Raw genomic sequence first — 17689 nt, 5'->3', positions numbered from 1 at the left:
TTTCCTCCCACATCCCAAAAACATGCGATATTAATTGGACAATATCAATTGCGCCTAGGTGTGTTTGTGAGTCCGACAGTTTGTCTCTATGTGTCCTGCGGTTGGCTGGCAACCAGTTCGGGGTGTACCCCGCCTCCTGCCCGTTGAGAGCTGGGATATGCTCCAGCACTGCCCGCGACCCTCGTGAGGATAAGCGGTGAAGAAAATGGATGGATGGACAGTACTGTATATATGGTTATGCCATGGGCAAGCTCCGTACACAGTCTTACCTTGGCTGAAACACAAAACTGTCGGTGCTGATTCAGTAACTCCTGCGTCTCAGTCCCCGTTGCCCCTGGTGACGTGTGTGTGGCTAGGTAGTGGTCCCCTGATTGCGCTAACCAATCCAGAGCCTGCATAGAAAATACATGTTCCAGGCACGGATCATTTCTTTATTATTATTGATGACTCAAGACACCCTCTGATCACACTGACATTTATTTCTCGTGTGTCTGTTTAGTTTGTATATATAATTGTAATGCTAATGCTAATTCTCGTTCAACATTTCAAGATTCCACCATCACGCTTCAAAGACTAAAAGCTGTATGTTCCTGTGAGGCTCAGTGAAAATATGGCGGGGACTCAAACAGTTCTCTGGACTGTTTCAAAGTCTCCACTGTCCCAGATAAATACATATATACAGTAAATGACTGGCTCTTTTACTGTTTCTAGATTACCCCGCTATCATTCATGGGAACATGTAAATATGGTGGATATACAGACAGTTCTTTGGACTGTCACTCACATTCACACTTACGGAAATTATATAGAGTCACTGTTACCACAGAAACATTAAAAATGGTCCAACATCCCCACCATTACTTTGATATATCAAGCCCCCCATTGACAAATCCTTTTTAGAAAGAACACTTCAACCCCCCCTCCCCCCCACCCGACCCCCATACAACACCCAACAATCCTGGCCCCGGTATCATCAAAATAATTCCTGTAGCTGGCATTAAATACCTGCTGGGCATGGTTCTGGAACATGACGTACTGCTGGCACTGATCCAGTCGGCGCTTCTTTAATGTCCAAAAATGGAGAACTCTATTTTCTCTCTGAAGCAACTCACTAAGGATACCTGGACATACACAAATGTACACACCCTCAACACACTAACACACACATGCATGCGCATACAAAAACAAGCACACATGTACACCAGTGATCTGTTCTGTGTTTTTTTTGGGGGGGGGCTCCCCTTGTACGTGTGTATGTTTGTTTTGTGGGTGAGTGATTTTTTTATTGTTATTTTTTTGCGCGTATGGGTGTTACCTTTAACCTGTTGCTCTGGTACCCGCGAGTGCCCAGTCACCTCAGTCACCCCTGACACGGTTACATTGTGGCCAGAGATGTTGGCCATGGTGACACTGTTGCGGTGGATGTACTTGAGGAAGACTTCCGCGTTCCGTCTTGCGAGCGTGCAGGCCTGTTTCCATTGAGCGACAGATGTCTCATTACAGCTGGCAAGTATTTTACAATTGCACTTTACATCAAGGGCTCTTAAACCTTTCCTGGGAGAACTTTATTAAAACGCTAAGAAATAATATTTTATTGCACACACGGAACACCAGAACCACTGCTTGATACAACACCTTAAGAAAGGCCTCCTTCTGCTCCATGTGTTTGTTAATGAGAGGCAGGAGATGCTCCGGCTGCCTGTCTCCACCTCCGCACCAGTCTTCCTCCCTGCGGTACTCCTGCTCCAAACTCTCCAGCACACCGCATACCTGCATGACAAAAGCGCACACAGAGTCTACTGTCAGGGCCAGTTGAGCACATACTGTAATTCAGCATTACCGCAGAAAAACACGAGTGACACTTTTTATGCTCACACACACACAATTGATATCAGAATCAGCATCAGAATTAAAATCAGAATCAGAATGAGACTCAGAATCTGCTTTATTGGTCTTCAGTTGTCTCCAGTGCCGCCCTGGTACGACATTCAGACCAAAGAACAAATGCTCTCATACGCGCCCTGATGAAATGTTTTCACGACTACTAACATGTTTTTGAAACTTGATATGATCTCACTTATTACTGATATCCTCTCACAGAAACATGTGAACCATTTTGCTTGCGCACACGAGTGAAAAGCTGTCACTCTCACTGTTGAAATATTCACACACACTAGTGACTTTTTTTTTTTTTTGCTCAAATTCTACTGAAATGTTTTCACACACATTGCTCTCGCACTCGAAAATTACATTTTTTTTTTTTTGCTCGCACCCACTACCTAAATGCTATCCAGCTCACTACTGAAATGCTCTCGATGTACACTACTGACATTTTTTTCCCCATATATTGTACCACTGGGGTGGCACGGTGGATAAACTGGTAAAGCATTGGCCTCACAGTTCTCAGGTCCCAGGTTCAATCCCGGACACGCCTGTGTGGAGTTTGCATGTTCTCCCCGTGCCTGCGTGGATTTCCTCCAGGCACTCCGGTTTCGTCCCACATGCCCAAAACATGCAACATTAAATGGACACTCTTAAATTGCCCCTAGGTGTGATTCTGACTGCGGCTGTTTGTCTCTATGTGCCCTGCGATTGGCTGGCAACCAGTTCAGGGTGTACCCCGCCTCCTGGCCGTTGACAGCAGGGATTGGCTCCAGCACTCCCCGCGACCCTCGTGAGGATAAGCGGCAAAGAAAATGGATAGATAGATAGTACCACTGATCAGTTGACAGCACCCCAAACGTCTGCCTACCTGTTGCGATGTTCTGTAGAAGGCAGCAGATGCGTTGACCAGTTTGAGTCGGTCTTCGATCCGCAGCATGAGAGTCTGCCAATGCAGCGCCACCGTCTGTGCACAGGACCTCACTGCATCTGGATCATAGTGGCCTGACCTAGTGAAGGGGGTCAGTGTTTCGGTTAAAACAGGTACAAATCCAATGACATCGATACTGCATAAAGACACTCGAGCTTTGAATCCCGTGTCTACTTTGTTGCCATTTTGAATGTAGCAAGGGGGAGCTTGTGTGCTGTTGTGTTGAGCAATGAATTTTGATTGTATTTGGCTATCATAACTTCATTCTAGAATTACAATTTACTGACCTTGTGGGTAAAACGAATACCTGTGTATGAATACTTTCAATTACTGCGATAAAACTAGCCTCCAAAAAGAAGAGCTGCTTCCCATTTCAATATGAATTGTGATTGCTTTTAGCTGTTTAGCTAAATGTTCTCATACTATGTAAGTTTCCTCAAGCTATAGTAGTATAGTATAGTATTATACGAATTATCGTATTCACTTTGTAGATTACTGCTTTACGGAGTTCAATCCATTTACTTGCATTAGTGTGTGTATGGATACTGGAAATGTCTGTAAAAAGAGTACGGTTCAAATCAATTAACTGACTCGTCGATCTCTGTCACCAAATGTTAAGAGTTATAATGCAGAGACAACAACTTTGTTTCTATGCTGGTCTATCCAAAAGCGTCTTCAAGTGAAACCAGTCCGTTGTGCAAAAAAGGTTGTCTACAGACAAACCTGACTAGCAGTTCTGCTCTCTGCTGCAGAGCCAGCGCCACCTGGTGGGTCCTCTGTAGGGAGTCAGCATGTAGTAGAGCCTGGAGATGATTTCAGTGAGAAGGTTCCCCAATGCAGCTACTATACCCTTGGTTTTGTGTGTGTGTGTGTGTGTGTGTGTGTGTGTAGTAACCTCTATGGCCTGCTGGAGGCGCTCATGTTCTCTCTGCAGCTGTTCAGCTTCCGACAAACAGCTGGAGTTCAGCATGCAGGATGACAACATGACCTCACCCTCTGTGATCCAACCGAGCACCTGACCATCACACGTGGATAGGAAGCAAAGGGGTGACCCAATTGATCTGCATGTGTGTGTTAGCTCTTTGAACTGTATGTGTGGGTGTGTGTGTCATTACGTCTCACCTGTTTGACCTGGTTCTGCAGGTGTCGAAGCTGCAGGTTTTGTTCCAGGTGTGTGTGAGTGTGATCTGCAATCTGCTGGAGCTCCTTCTGTTTGTCCAGCATGAGGCGTTGCAGCTCCTCCACCTGAGAAGAGAGATCGCCCTCCACCTCTGACAGCTCAATTCCTGACACACAGACGGACACGCGCACACACAGACAGTGAGTCACACACGCGCATACACATTGCACATATACACCCCAAAAAAAACATATGCATGTCAAAAAAAAGGAAAAATAGAACACCTCAATGAAATTCATATGCATTAATACACCTGAAATCTCCAATCATGTGCTTACTGTTTGGTGCATGTGTGTGTGCGCGTGCGTACCAATGGCAAATTCAATGAGATGGTTTCCATGGGGACCAGCTGAGTGCAGTTTCCATGGCTACCCCATCCTCCTTTCTCCCGCCCCCATTATCCTTCTCTGCCCCCCACACACCCTTAAATCATCTGTATGTTACTCAAGCAAGCAGACTTACATCAGCCACTCTATACTGTATGACTGTATCATATTCCGCTCAATCACATTTTGTTCCATATGGTTGTATTCTCTTCCATAATGGTATTGTTAACGGTGTTGAAAAAATGTTTTGTCTTCAGCACCAAAGTGACATGCTGTAAAGGTGCTTCATTACCCACACCTCAGGAACAAACCTTTGCCAACCTCAAAGTGACAGCAATCACAAGGCGCCTGCTATTCTGACAAATAAACACAATGAAGAACCCAATACAAGAAACACAAAGCCTGCTAATTCCCCTTAAATATGGAGGGATGTAGACCATATAGTTCAGACTGAAATGAGAAAACGGTCACTTGAGGAAGTATGAAGGAAACCCAAGAACATAGCAGTAAATAGAAAACATCCATCCGTTTTCTTCTGCTCTTCCAGGTAAAAAAAAAGAAGGAGCAGATATTGAGGCAGGGATGTCCCCAGGGCACCCTGAGGCATTCCCAGCAGTGAGACATAGTGTCCCTCAGTCATAGATCTGCCCCAAGGCAGTGTCCCACTTGGTACAAGATCACTTTTCAAACTGAAAACCAAGGACTCCGATTTGCAGGTGTTGCTTTTAATCCCCATGACTCCAGACTAAATTAAGAACCTTTCTAACACTGAAGATTACTGGGTGATGATGTCATGTGGACCAAATTATCTAGCAATTGCAGAGAGGGCATCTTTAATCCACCAACCCTCAAGGCCTTGGCTGAATCTAGAAATGATGAAGAGTTCTCCAGGTACTCAGATTTCATGCATTCAATTCTGTACGTCTTCAAACATAAAGCAATGGTCAGTCTTGGTTCATGGCATTAAACTACAGATCAATGGACCTTTCCAACCTGTCAATCACTCGCTCAATAATAGCCAATCAGATAGCCGCATTGTTTTAACCCCTGGCTTGACGCGCCCCTGCTGCCATGTTGTCCCACAAGCAATACTGGTTGTCAGTAGTGTGCGCTTGGAAAAGTTAATGTTACGAAGAAAATGGTTCTCAAATGTGCTTGAGGAAGATATCCTGCTAAGTTACAAGGACCCTGGTTGATTCATTTTCCAAAGCCTAAAACACAGTTGACCAAGTTGCTACGACGGATTAAGGCTTGCGGAAGACCACACGTACAACTAAACACAAGGCTGTATGTTTGAAGGTAAGTGAGGGAGAAATATCTTCTCTGAGTTTGATTGAATTATTATCAGTGCTTTATACATTGCAAGAGAACAACTTTCACTTTGTTAGTGTATCGCCGACCGGCTGAATGAAGTGTGTAATGTTTTATGCCGAAGAGTCGGGTTAGTGATACGTAAATGTGCCATGTCATGCAAGAGAAATGTCTATTTGCCTATTTACATCACTTTTAAGTGACTTTTAAGACAGAGCACTGGGTTCCATTACGAGCCAAGTCAAACTTTTTCATCTGGTGACTACAGTACTGACTGAGTTAATCACCATTGTTTAAATGGACTTGTAGAAAATCGAACCTAACTCACTTATAAAGACTACAATGATATTACTCATGATCTTTCCAAGTAAAAAGTACTCACCCTTCTTTACATGCGCAGTACGAGTCCACTATTCTAGACAAGATGATTACTCGTTCGTACTCCCTTTGAACATGTAAACTGCTGAACGAAGACATTTATTAATGTCTTTTTTGCTTTGCTTTAAATTTCCTTTGTTAAATTAATCAACCAAAGTTTGACTTGACATGTTTTGTTCAGATATTACGTGGAGTACTGTGTAGATGTAGGAGGAAAAGTACCCCTTGCAAAGTCTGCAGCACCAGGAGTAGCACATATACCCTTGATGTAACCCTTCACGAAAACCACGAGGAAGAAAATAACATATCCTTAAAGTACGTGTCGCGTGTATTAGACAAAGTGTCTTCCCCCCGATGAGTGTTTAATGTCACTCCAGTTTTCAGCGGGACTGACACTGGTTTTCCAATTGAGAATAAATGAAACATCCATGAGAAATTGAAGAAACATGTCAAACATGACAGTTCATTCAAGAACAGCGCTCCCAAAAGTGTATTAAGCCTCACCAGAACAGCACAAGAATTCTACTCCTCGTTCACCAAGCCTGTGGGCTCCCGTCCCTGCTCACCGGCAGCTCCAGCAGGCTCCTGACCCGGCGGTGCTCGCCCGACCCCATAAAGACCTCGGTGCTTGGCGTCCTGCCTGACCTCCTGAACTACGCAGCCAAGCGCCTCACTTTGGCTAACTGTGAGAGACGCCCACTGGACTGACACTGACGGCTGACTCGGCTCGCAACGGGAACTGCTGAGACAGTTCTACGCAGCAGTCATTGAATTAGTCCGATGTTCATCCATCATAGTCTGGTTTTGTGCCCTCACAAAAAATGACAAACTGCGAGTGCAACAAAAAATCAATACTACTGAAAAAAATCATTGGTTAATCCCCTACCCACTCTTATGACAGAACCAAGACAAGAGCATTTAAAATCCTCATGGACCTTCCCCATCCTGGTCACTACCGGAGCGCCTGGAGAAAACCCATGCAGGCGCGGGGAGAACATGCAAACTCCACACAGGCAGGGCCGGGATCTGAACCTCGATCCTCAGGACTGTGAGGCCAACACTCAAATCAGTTGCCGCCCTGGAAAAATTCCTTGTCTCTTTCTGACATAATTGGCAAATAAAGATGATTCTGATTGGGGCATTTTGTTAGGTTCGCCATTTCCAAGCACAACTGCTTGCACTTCATGACACATTTGGTCCAGCGACCTTTCGAAGGAAGAATGCAAGCATCCGAGGGACTCACCTGTTGCCTGAACCTCGGTGATGTATTGCTGAAGGTCGTGACCTTGCTGTACAACCTCATATGTCATGTTGTTCACTGCGAGCCTCCGTTCCATGTGCCTGTAGATGAATTAATCAAAATCATAAATATCAGTCTCAAGTGGACACTTTTTCCCTTCTGACATAAGACCGAAGGGTACACCTGTGAATGCGTTGCTGTGCTAACGTTAGTGCCTCTGGGCTAGCTTCAGCTAGCAGCGATGGCCCGAGTGCTTGCTTGTCTTGGTTTGTTTCAGACAGCCGCTTCTCAGCAGAAAGGTCCTGGGATTGTTTTTGGAGCTCCTGTTTCCAGGCATCCATCTCACCGGTTACCTGGGAAACAGTGCATAGTCATCATTGAACAACTGGAAGGTTTAAGAATTGAATTTCATTTTGGAATGCCACAAAATGTACCTCCAATATGCACTGTTGTAGAATACGCAGTTGCAGGTGAACGTCCAGTCGGATCTTCCTCTGATGGAAAACATCCTCCAGCTGAACGTGGAACTCCTCCAGTTGCTGCAGCACCATCTCCACATGGGCCACTGAGCTGCCCTGGGGCCTAAAACAAATGCACAATCCATTAACTTTGTAATTCATCACGTGCATGCTCTTACCAGACAAACATATGACCAATAATACTACTGTATATAGACCCTAAGACAGCCTAATGAGGGAAGTAGGCGCCTGAAACCTGGCAGACCATGCACCAATGAGCCTTGAATGTAACATATCTAGGCTCTTGAATCTACCTGAGTTGCAGGATGAGGTCTTCCCCTTCTCTGATGACACTCATTGCAGCCTCCTGCGGGGCGGGGTTAGAGGCCGGGTTAATGTGACCGTTAGAAGTCGGGGTCAGAGGTGGAAGGGACGTCGGGCTTTTGTGAGAGGGTTAGTGTTCCGGTCGGAGGACAAACATCAGCAGTCACCTGCGTGTTGGTCTGCTGCTGTTGTTGCTGGTTCATGAGCGTCTGCAGAGCTTCCACCGACTCGGAACCAATGCAGAGATCAGTTGAAAGCTGCTTCTGGAGCCCTTCCATCCACGACGACAGCTGTGTGGGGGACGGAAACTGTATTAGAGATTTGGTTCAGATTTTGTCAGACACATCCTACAGACATGTTACCTCTTTGGTGTGTGTGTAGAAGGATACAGCCAAGTCGAGCAGCATCTTCCTTTGTTCCACTTTCTGAATGAACGCCTGCAGAAACACACATCTGCGTTTCTCTACATGTCAATCTAATGATCTTAAGTAGTGGTCCATAACCATTTTTCTATCACGGATCAGTTCATCCATGTATGTATATGCATTTTATGGACAGACATACATTTGTCAATGGGGGTGAGTGTTGGTAGGAGGGTGGGTGTTTGCTGACAGTGCTGGTCTGGACTTGTCGTTGGGTTCTGAGGGGCGTAATCGTTGACAGAGTAGAGTGGAGGGTGTGCCATCTCGCGCTCCATCAAAAAAAAATGTGGTTGAGGAACACTGTTAAAAATCGTCCATTCATGCATTTTCTGAGCCGCTTATCCGCACGAGGGTCGAGGGCGTGGTGGAGCATATCCCAGCTCTCATTTGAATCAGCTTTAATGCCCACGTATGTAACAACACACAAGAAATTTATCTATGGTATCAGGGAGGAGCCAGAGTAAACCCTGAACTGGCTGCCAGCCAATAGCAGGGTACACGGAGACAGTCAACAGTCGCTCTCACAATCACACCTCAGGGCAATTTAGAGTTTCCAATGAATGCATGTTTTTGGGGATGTGGGAGGAAACCGGAGTGTCCGGAGAAAACCGACGCAGGCACGGGGGAACATGCAAACGCCACACAGTTGGGGCCGGGATTTGATCCTCAAAACTGTAAGGCCAACACGCTACAGCTGTTCCACCGTTCCGCTGATATAAATCATTGTACCCTTTTTTTTTGGATGAAAGGCAGATACTCAAATAAGCATTGTGCCGTATGCCCATTTAGTGGCCGGACATTGTCATGTCCAGAAAGGTCACCTGCATGCGGAGCTCCAATTCTCGGGCTGCTTGGTAGATTTCTTCCTCTTCGCATTCGCCGGACTGAGCCAGTTGGTCAGCTGCTTCCAGAAGCTTCTCTGCATTAGTGTAAGTGTTCTGAAACACACACACAAACACACCCATCCAACATGTGCACGGTGAACATGGCATTACACATACAGTATGTAAAATTAACCAAGAAAATAGGGAGAGCTGCACACACCTGAGCCACTTGCTGAAAGTCGTCGTGGCGTTTCTGAAGAGCTCGTGCTCGGTGCAGAGACTTCCCAACACCGCTGTGCTTGTTGAGGAACACTTCCCCGTGCTGCTCCACCCAGTCCAACACCTGACCCAGATGGAGGGAGGGACCAATAGATGAACAGAGACATGATTGTGACAAGAATGTGGTGCAGCTAGGAAGTAGGCAAGTCCCATCGTTTCAGTAAATCTGCGCATCGCACCTGTCGGACGTCCTGTTGAAACACGCACAGCTGAAGGCGCTGGTGGAGGCGAAGCTTGCGGTGTTGCCATGCATTCTCCAGGTCATGGTGACCCTGCAAAAGAGCTCAGTTCACCTACACTTGTCTATCTCACCAGTAATAGTGAGAGAAGACGTGGGCTCTACCTGCATGACCTGGTGCAGAACTCCCATGATGCCATGTGTGCTGACAGTGAAGTCCGGCTTGGGTGCCGTGTCGTTGTTGTCCGTCACCGTGCAGCGGTTTAGCACATCCAGCAATGCTTTACCACTCTCACTGACCTGCACACAGACAGGTGAGCAGAAAATCGAACACGTGCCCAGATTGACACCGTAACACAAAAATAGTCACCTGAGTGTAGCAGGCAGAGATCTCCTCATTCAGTTCCTGGTGTTTTTTCACAGCTTCCTCTAGCTCTGCCGTTGCTAATGGCAGCGATGCCTCGGTGTAGGTCTGAAGCCACGCCTCTGTTTTGTGAAGGAACTGACCACACAACCAAATAGGAGGACAAAACAGTAAAGTATGCAGGTGTACAGTATTCCATCCCCTATTAGTGATTCACCATTTACAAAATCACCTATTTGAATTACTTCTGTGGCACCTATACTCAGCTATTTTCTAAAACCTCAGCCATTTGTGTTTCTGTGCCTGCTATAATACCCCAAGATGCTACAAAATGACGTCAACGCCCCGTCTAATAGGAAAGTAGTAATTGATCTTAAGGAAGTATTTTGAAATGAGACATCTTGACTGAATCAAAATCAGAGAGAACGTGCCAGAAGCTGTCACACAGGTAGGCCCCATCTTGAACTTTGAATAATAATAATGAATAAAAGAATGAATGGTGTAAGAAAAGTTTGAAATTGTATTCAAATGTTTCGGGGTCATAATTTGTGGTATACTGCATTCGATTTAAATGACAAATTAGCAAAAGAAGCGATAATGAACATTTTGGTGGGGGTCAATTCCTCAAAGTTTTTCGCCATTTACATCAGGCTTGGTCCCTATCCCCTACAAATATTGAATATATTCCGTATTGATCATTGGTTTGAGTACTGATTAATCACCTGCTCTGCCCCTTGGTGGAAACCAGTTGCCATGGCTATCGTGTTGCTACGCTCTTCTAGCGCTGCTGTCAGTTGCTTCCAGTCTTCTTGTAGCTGTGAGGACACCGTGGCAATCCTTTCTGCACCAAAGTGACCAGCCTCGGCGAGCCTGGCTGCCACGGTGACGACACTGTCCACATTCACACTACCGTTCTATCCACACATCCAGACAGTGACATCAGCAAAGGGTGGAACAGTTAAACACAATGCCGAGTAACTTTCCATACTCACCATCACATTTGAGGTGAAGTGCTGATGTTGTGTTTGCAAGTCAACGGCGTGCTGGTGGTTCTGACCGACCTCCACCAGAGTCTGCATGAACAACTCCTTACTGTGGGCGATCCACTCAGACATCTATGGGGGGGAGGGCAAGATGTTCCATAATTTAATGGAGCGTAAATTGCAGACGACACGCCACCCGCCTGCTCCTGGTCACCTTGGTGGCGTCTTGCTCAAAAAGGTGCAATTGCAGTGCCTGGTCTAGGTGGAGCTTCCTATCACTCCAACTTTGCAGCAGGTGACTACGAGCAACCTGGAGACGGTCTAGTAGAGAGGAGACCTTTGGCGCCACGCTTTGGAAGTCAGCCCCACCGGACAGCCAGCTGCCATGGCTCCCACCACTGCTTTCGTTTGAATTTTCCCCATGGGAGGGGCCCAGGCGCATGCGTTGGAGCAAACTCCTCCCTTCTCGGTCAAGGCCGTCAACTGGGGCTGTGACGATGGTGTTCCTTAGACGATTGTGTTCCTCAAGGATTCTGACGATAAGAGACTGTTACCATCAGCAATCAATAAAGTACAGTGCCCTCTGATGCTCTCGCGGAAACATTCCCTCAACCCTGTCTTTATCCTTTTGACACACACTGGCATGCCGAGGTGGTTTATCAAAAAGTGAGATCCTCACTTGCGCGAGTCATCCACATCCTGCGGTTCTGGTATGCTGGACAGCCCAACCTCCAGCTGATCCAACTGGCTCAAAAGTTGTGTGGCAGCCCCCGAGAACTCCTCCAGACCTAGACGCAACTCGGTCCACTCCACATGATCATACTCCAATGAGCCGCCAAGGTCAGAGGTTAATTGCGAAGGGTCAACCAACCGGGACAGACCTTCTACGGACACTAGACTGGTCTGAAGACAAAATATTGGACTCAGAACTAGCCTTAGTGGAAATTTATGTAGAAGTTGTCAGCAATAAAAATGTTGGTATCGCTCATAGAATTTTTGGGCATTTGTACTCCAATATTTTAGAATGAAATAGTAATACCTCAAAACTGAGCTTGGCACTTCCAAGGTTGGTCTTGTGTTTCTGCCAAAAGGTGTCTGGTTTGATGAGCAGTGCTATGTGGATATTGGAGGAAAAGGACTCCTGCAAAGTACGTAACACCGGCTTCACGCTGTCCCACTTACTACCACGCATGTCCACCACCACCGTGAACCCTCGTGCACGCACATCCTCGCTGAGATGGAGAGGGAGACACATGTCAGTGGCGAAAGGCAGACATGCAGAGAGATGCGAAGATAAGATCACCTTGGTATTGTTGACAGGTACGTTACCAGTCGGCTCAGATCTTCCTGTTTTATTCGCTCATGGTTGGTCCTGGCTGGGAATGTCAGGATTGGTCCTCCTCGTTTGTCTCGTCCACCTGAACATTAAAGTGGGTCGAGAGCAGGCCAAACAAAAATGTCGCCATGTCGTGAGCCTTTACCTGACACAAAGGCCACTTTCTCTCTGAGCACTGTCAGGACGTCACCTGCCCGGACACACTCTGTTTTACTGGACCCTGGAATTCCGAAAAAGATCATTAGCTGTCCAACCAACATTTGTGCGCCACATGTGGCTTTGCGCTAGTCTTTGGTGGGCTCTGTGGCTAATATTAGAGCAGTCTGACTTGCTTGTAAGTGTGGAGGTTTAGCTAAGTGAGTCATCATGAATGAGGTTTGCAGCATGTTAGCATCTTAGAGGAGCAATCATTAAAGGACTCAATTAGCGACCTGATAAATCCATCATCTGTCAGTTTCAGCTGCAGACATTCCATCAGTAAAGGATGCACAAATACACACACACACACACACACACTGAGTCAGTACTAAGCCCAAAATAACTGTGTTGTGGAGGCCTTCAGAGAAAGTTGCTCTAACTGTCAGGACTCATTAGCCCGATTACATAACAACCATCACGAAGATGACTTGGATTCTGTGGCCAATAGCTGCTGGAATTATCATCCATCCGATTGTCTAATTCTCATTAGTGTCACGAGTGAGCTGGAGTCCATCCCAGGCGACTGTGGTCGAGTAGTAGGGGTCAACCAATCGTAACATACACAGACAACAATCCACACCTTGGGAAAAACTCTTCAGTCTTCAATAAACTTGGGTGTTTTTGGAATGCAGGAGGAATACTGAGAGCCGGAGAAATCCCACGCACAGGACAAACGTGCAAACCCAACACACCAAAGCCAGAGCTTGGATTTGAACCCCAAATCCCACAAATGTGAGGCAGATATACAAACAGGTTTACAGACCCGCCCCCTCTGAATGATCTATAAATAACAACAGAAGGACGGTTCTCTCCCAAACGTGATCAAATGTAGACACTCCTGTGTGAAAATCAAAGAAGGAGTCCATGATGATAACTCCTCGAAGTCCGTTGCAATACTGGTAATTAAAAGGTGGTAGCCAATCAGAGAGCGGCATTTCCGTTGGCCTCGGAGTCCAAAAAGTCCTAAATGGACATGTGACCACTTGCCGAAGGCGTCTACGGTACAGTGGTCTGAGCGTGAGCCAAAATATGGGCGTATGAGTGAAGGCATCATGGCGATAGAAAGCACGCTCACACTCACGCCCTGTACCTGCCGTCGCCAGGCCGTCCGGGCCCGTTTCTCCTGCTCCATCCGCTGGATTCATCCTGCTCCTCCTCCTCTTTCCTCCGTTATGTACCGATGGTCGCCGGCCTCCTCCTGCTCTGGCTAGCCGTCCATAGCCGCGGCTTCACATCCGAAGTGGATCCGGAACCAAGCTAATGAGTTGGCCGTAAGGGACGGATGTGTTCCCCTCCTCCCGGCAACGATCGCTGGCCACGTTCAGGCTCGATCGTCCTCCTCCTCCTCCTCCTCTTTTCCGATGGTGATGATGATGATGATGTTCTCTACGGTGACGCCGCACGCCACTGCATCCCACGCTTCATCCTATATGATCGCGTTACCCTTGTCCTATGAACGTACCATCACACGGACCGGTACCATCTCCCCCCACCCACCCAACCAACCCCACCGTTTCCCTCTTTTCAGACGATAGCCTCGCTCAGTCCGTCCGCGAGTGGGACCCACGCGCATGCGCCCAGAGCGGGGTTCGTGAACGAGCGCTGCACCAGCTATACCGCACGTGCGCGCGCCGGGCCGCCAATGTTTCGACGTGAGGCGAAGCCGTTGGAGGCGTTGCTCGATATCATATGCGCAACTGTCCGTGTGCTCATTAGCGGTAATCGGCAGCCAGCAGGGAGCTGACTAAAGTACCCAAAACAAAACAAAAAACAAACAAAACAAAAAAAAACCCCATCACTAACAAGACATTCGTTCTACTAGTGCTCCCTAGTCATCCTACATGTCAGATTTTTTTTTACTAATGAGGACAAATCCAGCGCACCAGTAGATCAACTAGAACCACTGATGTGATAAAATGGCACCCTAGTTGTTCTACTGATACAATTCTGTAAGACGGCATAGTGGGGGGGGGGCACTCATAAGTGCACTCAAATGAGGACAAAAAATGCACTAGTACACGTAATATTCAGTGCTCTTTTAGAATGACTCGGGCTATAATGACGAGAGCTGCATGTGACTTGTGAGGGAAAACCATGCACTATTTGACAACTACTAGTGCTCCCTAGTAATTCTACTAATACAGTATAGTGGTAAAAATGTCAGTAATAAGAGGGTTGACTAGTGTGCTAAATGTCTTACGAGTGAGGATAAAGTGTGTACAAGTAACCGAACAGTTCAAAACACTAGTAGAAACCCTAAGGCGGACTAGTAGCACAATTACATGTTACTCTTCTTCTTCTTTTCCTTTTGACTTGTCCCGTTAGCGGTCGCCACAGCGGGTCGTCTTTTTCCATCCAAGCCTATCTCGGGCATCTTCCTCTCTAACACCTACTGTCCTCATCTCTTCCCTCACAAGATCCATCAACCTTTTCTTTGGTCTTCCTCTGGCTCTTTTGCCTGGCAGCTCCATCCTCAGCACCCTTCCAGCAACGTACTCACTCTCTCGCCTCTGGACATGTCCAATCCATCGAAGTCTGTACTCTTGAACCTTGTCTCCAAAACATCCAACTTTAGCTCTCCCTCTAATGAGCTCATTTCTAATCCTATCCAACCTTCTAACTCCAAGAGAGAACCTAAGCATCTTCATTTCTGCCACCTCCAGTTCTGCTTCCTGTTGTCTCTTCAGTGCCTCCATCTCCAATCCGTACATCATTCGTTTCATTCGAACTTTCCCCTTCATCCTAGCGGAGACTCTTCTGTCACATAGAACACCAGACACCTTCCGCCAACTATTCCGCTTGGACCCATTTCTTGACTTAGTCACCCCCCTCAAAAAAAAAAAAAAATCTAATCAAAAGCCTTTATTGTCATCATATGCTGTGCATACAACGAAATGATGAGTGATTCTCCACAAGGGTCAATAAAATAGAATAAAAATCAAAGAACATCTTAGGTTAAAAAAAAAAAAAAAAAGCAATAGATGACACATCAAGGCACAGTTGTTGCGAAAATAAATAAATAAAGTTGTTCTTCCTGAGCACTCTCAGGAAGTGGAGTCGCTGCTGGGCCTTTTTCATCATCGCAGCGGTATTTACAGTCTAAGTGAGTTTGTCCGTGATGTTGACTCCCAGAAATTTGAAAGAGTGGACCCTCTCCACACACTCCCCATTGATGAACAGTGGGACCGGGTCGACACCGCACTTCCGGAAGTCCAGGATGATTGCCTTCGTCTTTGTGGTGTTCAGTGTAAGGTTGTTTGCAGAACACCACTTTGACAATTTACCAATCTCGTCTTTGTGGGCAGACTCATCTCCTTCTGAGATGAGTCCGATCGCGGTGGTGTCATCAGCAAATTGATAATGGCGTTGCTGGGATGGGCTGGTATGCAGTTATATGTGTACAGAGAGTATACCAGAGGGCTCAGTACACAGCCTTGGGAGGACCCGGTACTGAGGGTGATTGAGGAAGAGAGGTGTGGGCCAAGTCTGACAGACTGTGAATGGTTTGTCAGGAAGTCTTTAATCCAGCAGGAGATGGAAGGAGATAGTCCAAGGAGGGAGAGTTTTTCAACCAAAATACCTGGGATGACAGTATTAAATGCTGAACTAAAGTCTATGAAAAGCATCCTGACGTAGTTCCCTTGGCGTTCCAGGTGGCTCAGTGCAGCGTGGAGAGCTATTGTGATAGCATCCTCGGTGGACCGGTTTCCTCTGTAGGCAAACTGGTGGGGATCGAGTAAGGGAGGAAGTGAGCCCCTTATGTGGCGTGCAACGAGCCTCGCAAAGCCCTTCATGATCACAGATGGGAGTGCATTAGGCCTGGAATCATTTAGACTGTCAATGGCTGCTTTCTTTGGGATGGGGATGATTGTTGCAGATTTCAAGCAGGAGGGAATGGTTGATTGTTGCAGTGATCCGTTGAAGATTTTTGTGAACACACACACACACACACACACACACACACACACACACACACACACACACACACACACACTCCACACTCTCCATTGCTCTGTATTGTTGACCCCAAGTATTTGAAGTTGTCCACCCTTGCTATCTCTTCTCCCTGGAGCCTCACTCTTCCCCCTCCACACCTCTCATTCACCCACATATATTCTGTTTTGCTTTGGCTAATCTTCATTCCTCTCCTTTCCAGTGCGTGCCACCATCTTTCTAGTTGTTCCTCCACCTGCTCCCTGCTTTCACTGCACATCACGATATCATCTGCGAACATCACGGTCCAAGGGGACTCCAGTCTAACCTCATCTGTCAGCCTATCCATTACCACAGCAATTCCATGTTACTAGTGAGGTTAAACAATGCACTGCGTGGTTGCACCATAGTCCTTCTACTAATACAGCAGTATAAAAAATATTAATAATAACACATTCATACTACTACAATAACTCTTACTAGTGAGGGTAAAGAGCTTACTAACACAGTATGTGAGCAATTCAATGCGCTAGTAGAGTGACTATGGCGCAGTCGTAGACCACCTATGTGTTCAAGTCAGGCAAAATTCCACAAGTTGACAGTCGCAAGCTATAAGTACTACTTTTGACAAAACATTCTACTAAGGAACGTGTCGTCTTTCACTCGTAGTACTAGTTGTGAGTGGATGTCAACAAGTGCCCTGTTGTCCCGTAGTCATTTTTTAGCGCGCTGAATTGTCTTGCTAATGAGGACAAAGAGCATGCAAGTAGACAATTCAATGAGAGTAACATACAGGAACATTTTACTGGTTAACATCTAGCTCTGCACTAGTAGTACACAGCGCTGTTTCGACATACTGGTAGGGTAGGTGCTTTACTCGAGTAGTATGCCCTAATCATTCTACTTGTGTGCCCTACTCATTCTATAGTGCACAGAAATCTTACACAGTAGTGGAAGGTAGTTGTGGAAAAAATATCAGTTGCTAGACAATCATTGTTGGCCTCACAGTTTTGAGGTCCCGGGTTCAATCCTGGACCCGCCTATGTGGAGTTTGCATGTTCTCCCCGTGCCTTCGTAGGTTTCCTCCGGGCACTCCGGTTTCCTCCCACATTCCAAAAATATGCAACATTAATTGGATATTCT

The 17689-nt window shown here is 46.5% G+C and overlaps 1 protein-coding gene across 4 annotated transcripts in view; it reads right to left on the bottom strand.

Moving 5' to 3' along the window:
- The window catches only part of LOC133510041 (kalirin-like), a 39894-nt gene extending 25573 nt beyond the window's left edge, over positions 1-14321 (bottom strand). The window contains exons 1-27 of one of the 4 annotated variants that reach the window (XM_061837711.1): positions 13695-14321; positions 12561-12635; positions 12383-12497; positions 12119-12311; positions 11759-11982; positions 11294-11612; positions 11089-11211; positions 10819-11010; positions 10103-10234; positions 9898-10032; positions 9734-9826; positions 9496-9618; positions 9273-9389; positions 8392-8466; positions 8197-8319; positions 8020-8072; positions 7682-7829; positions 7431-7600; positions 7251-7348; positions 3935-4098; positions 3708-3827; positions 3536-3615; positions 2753-2891; positions 1636-1770; positions 1316-1469; positions 1006-1121; positions 270-392 (exon numbers count right to left, since the gene is read on the bottom strand). In XM_061837711.1, the coding sequence (XP_061693695.1) occupies positions 270-392; positions 1006-1121; positions 1316-1469; positions 1636-1770; positions 2753-2891; positions 3536-3615; positions 3708-3827; positions 3935-4098; positions 7251-7348; positions 7431-7600; positions 7682-7829; positions 8020-8072; positions 8197-8319; positions 8392-8466; positions 9273-9389; positions 9496-9618; positions 9734-9826; positions 9898-10032; positions 10103-10234; positions 10819-11010; positions 11089-11211; positions 11294-11612; positions 11759-11982; positions 12119-12311; positions 12383-12497; positions 12561-12635; positions 13695-13758 (3603 nt within the window). In that variant the 5' untranslated portion in view covers positions 13759-14321. The remainder of the gene's footprint in view (positions 1-269; positions 393-1005; positions 1122-1315; positions 1470-1635; positions 1771-2752; positions 2892-3535; positions 3616-3707; positions 3828-3934; positions 4099-7250; positions 7349-7430; positions 7601-7681; positions 7830-8019; positions 8073-8196; positions 8320-8391; positions 8467-9272; positions 9390-9495; positions 9619-9733; positions 9827-9897; positions 10033-10102; positions 10235-10818; positions 11011-11088; positions 11212-11293; positions 11613-11758; positions 11983-12118; positions 12312-12382; positions 12498-12560; positions 12636-13694) is intronic. The other 3 variants (XM_061837728.1, XM_061837721.1, XM_061837735.1) reach the window with 3 other exon arrangements.
- Positions 14322-17689: the final 3368 nt, after the last annotated feature.

This window comes from Syngnathoides biaculeatus, chromosome 2, assembly GCF_019802595.1.
Source record: "Syngnathoides biaculeatus isolate LvHL_M chromosome 2, ASM1980259v1, whole genome shotgun sequence".
Lineage (NCBI taxonomy): Eukaryota > Metazoa > Chordata > Actinopteri > Syngnathiformes > Syngnathidae > Syngnathoides > Syngnathoides biaculeatus.
This window is presented reverse-complemented; position numbering and strand designations above follow the sequence as displayed.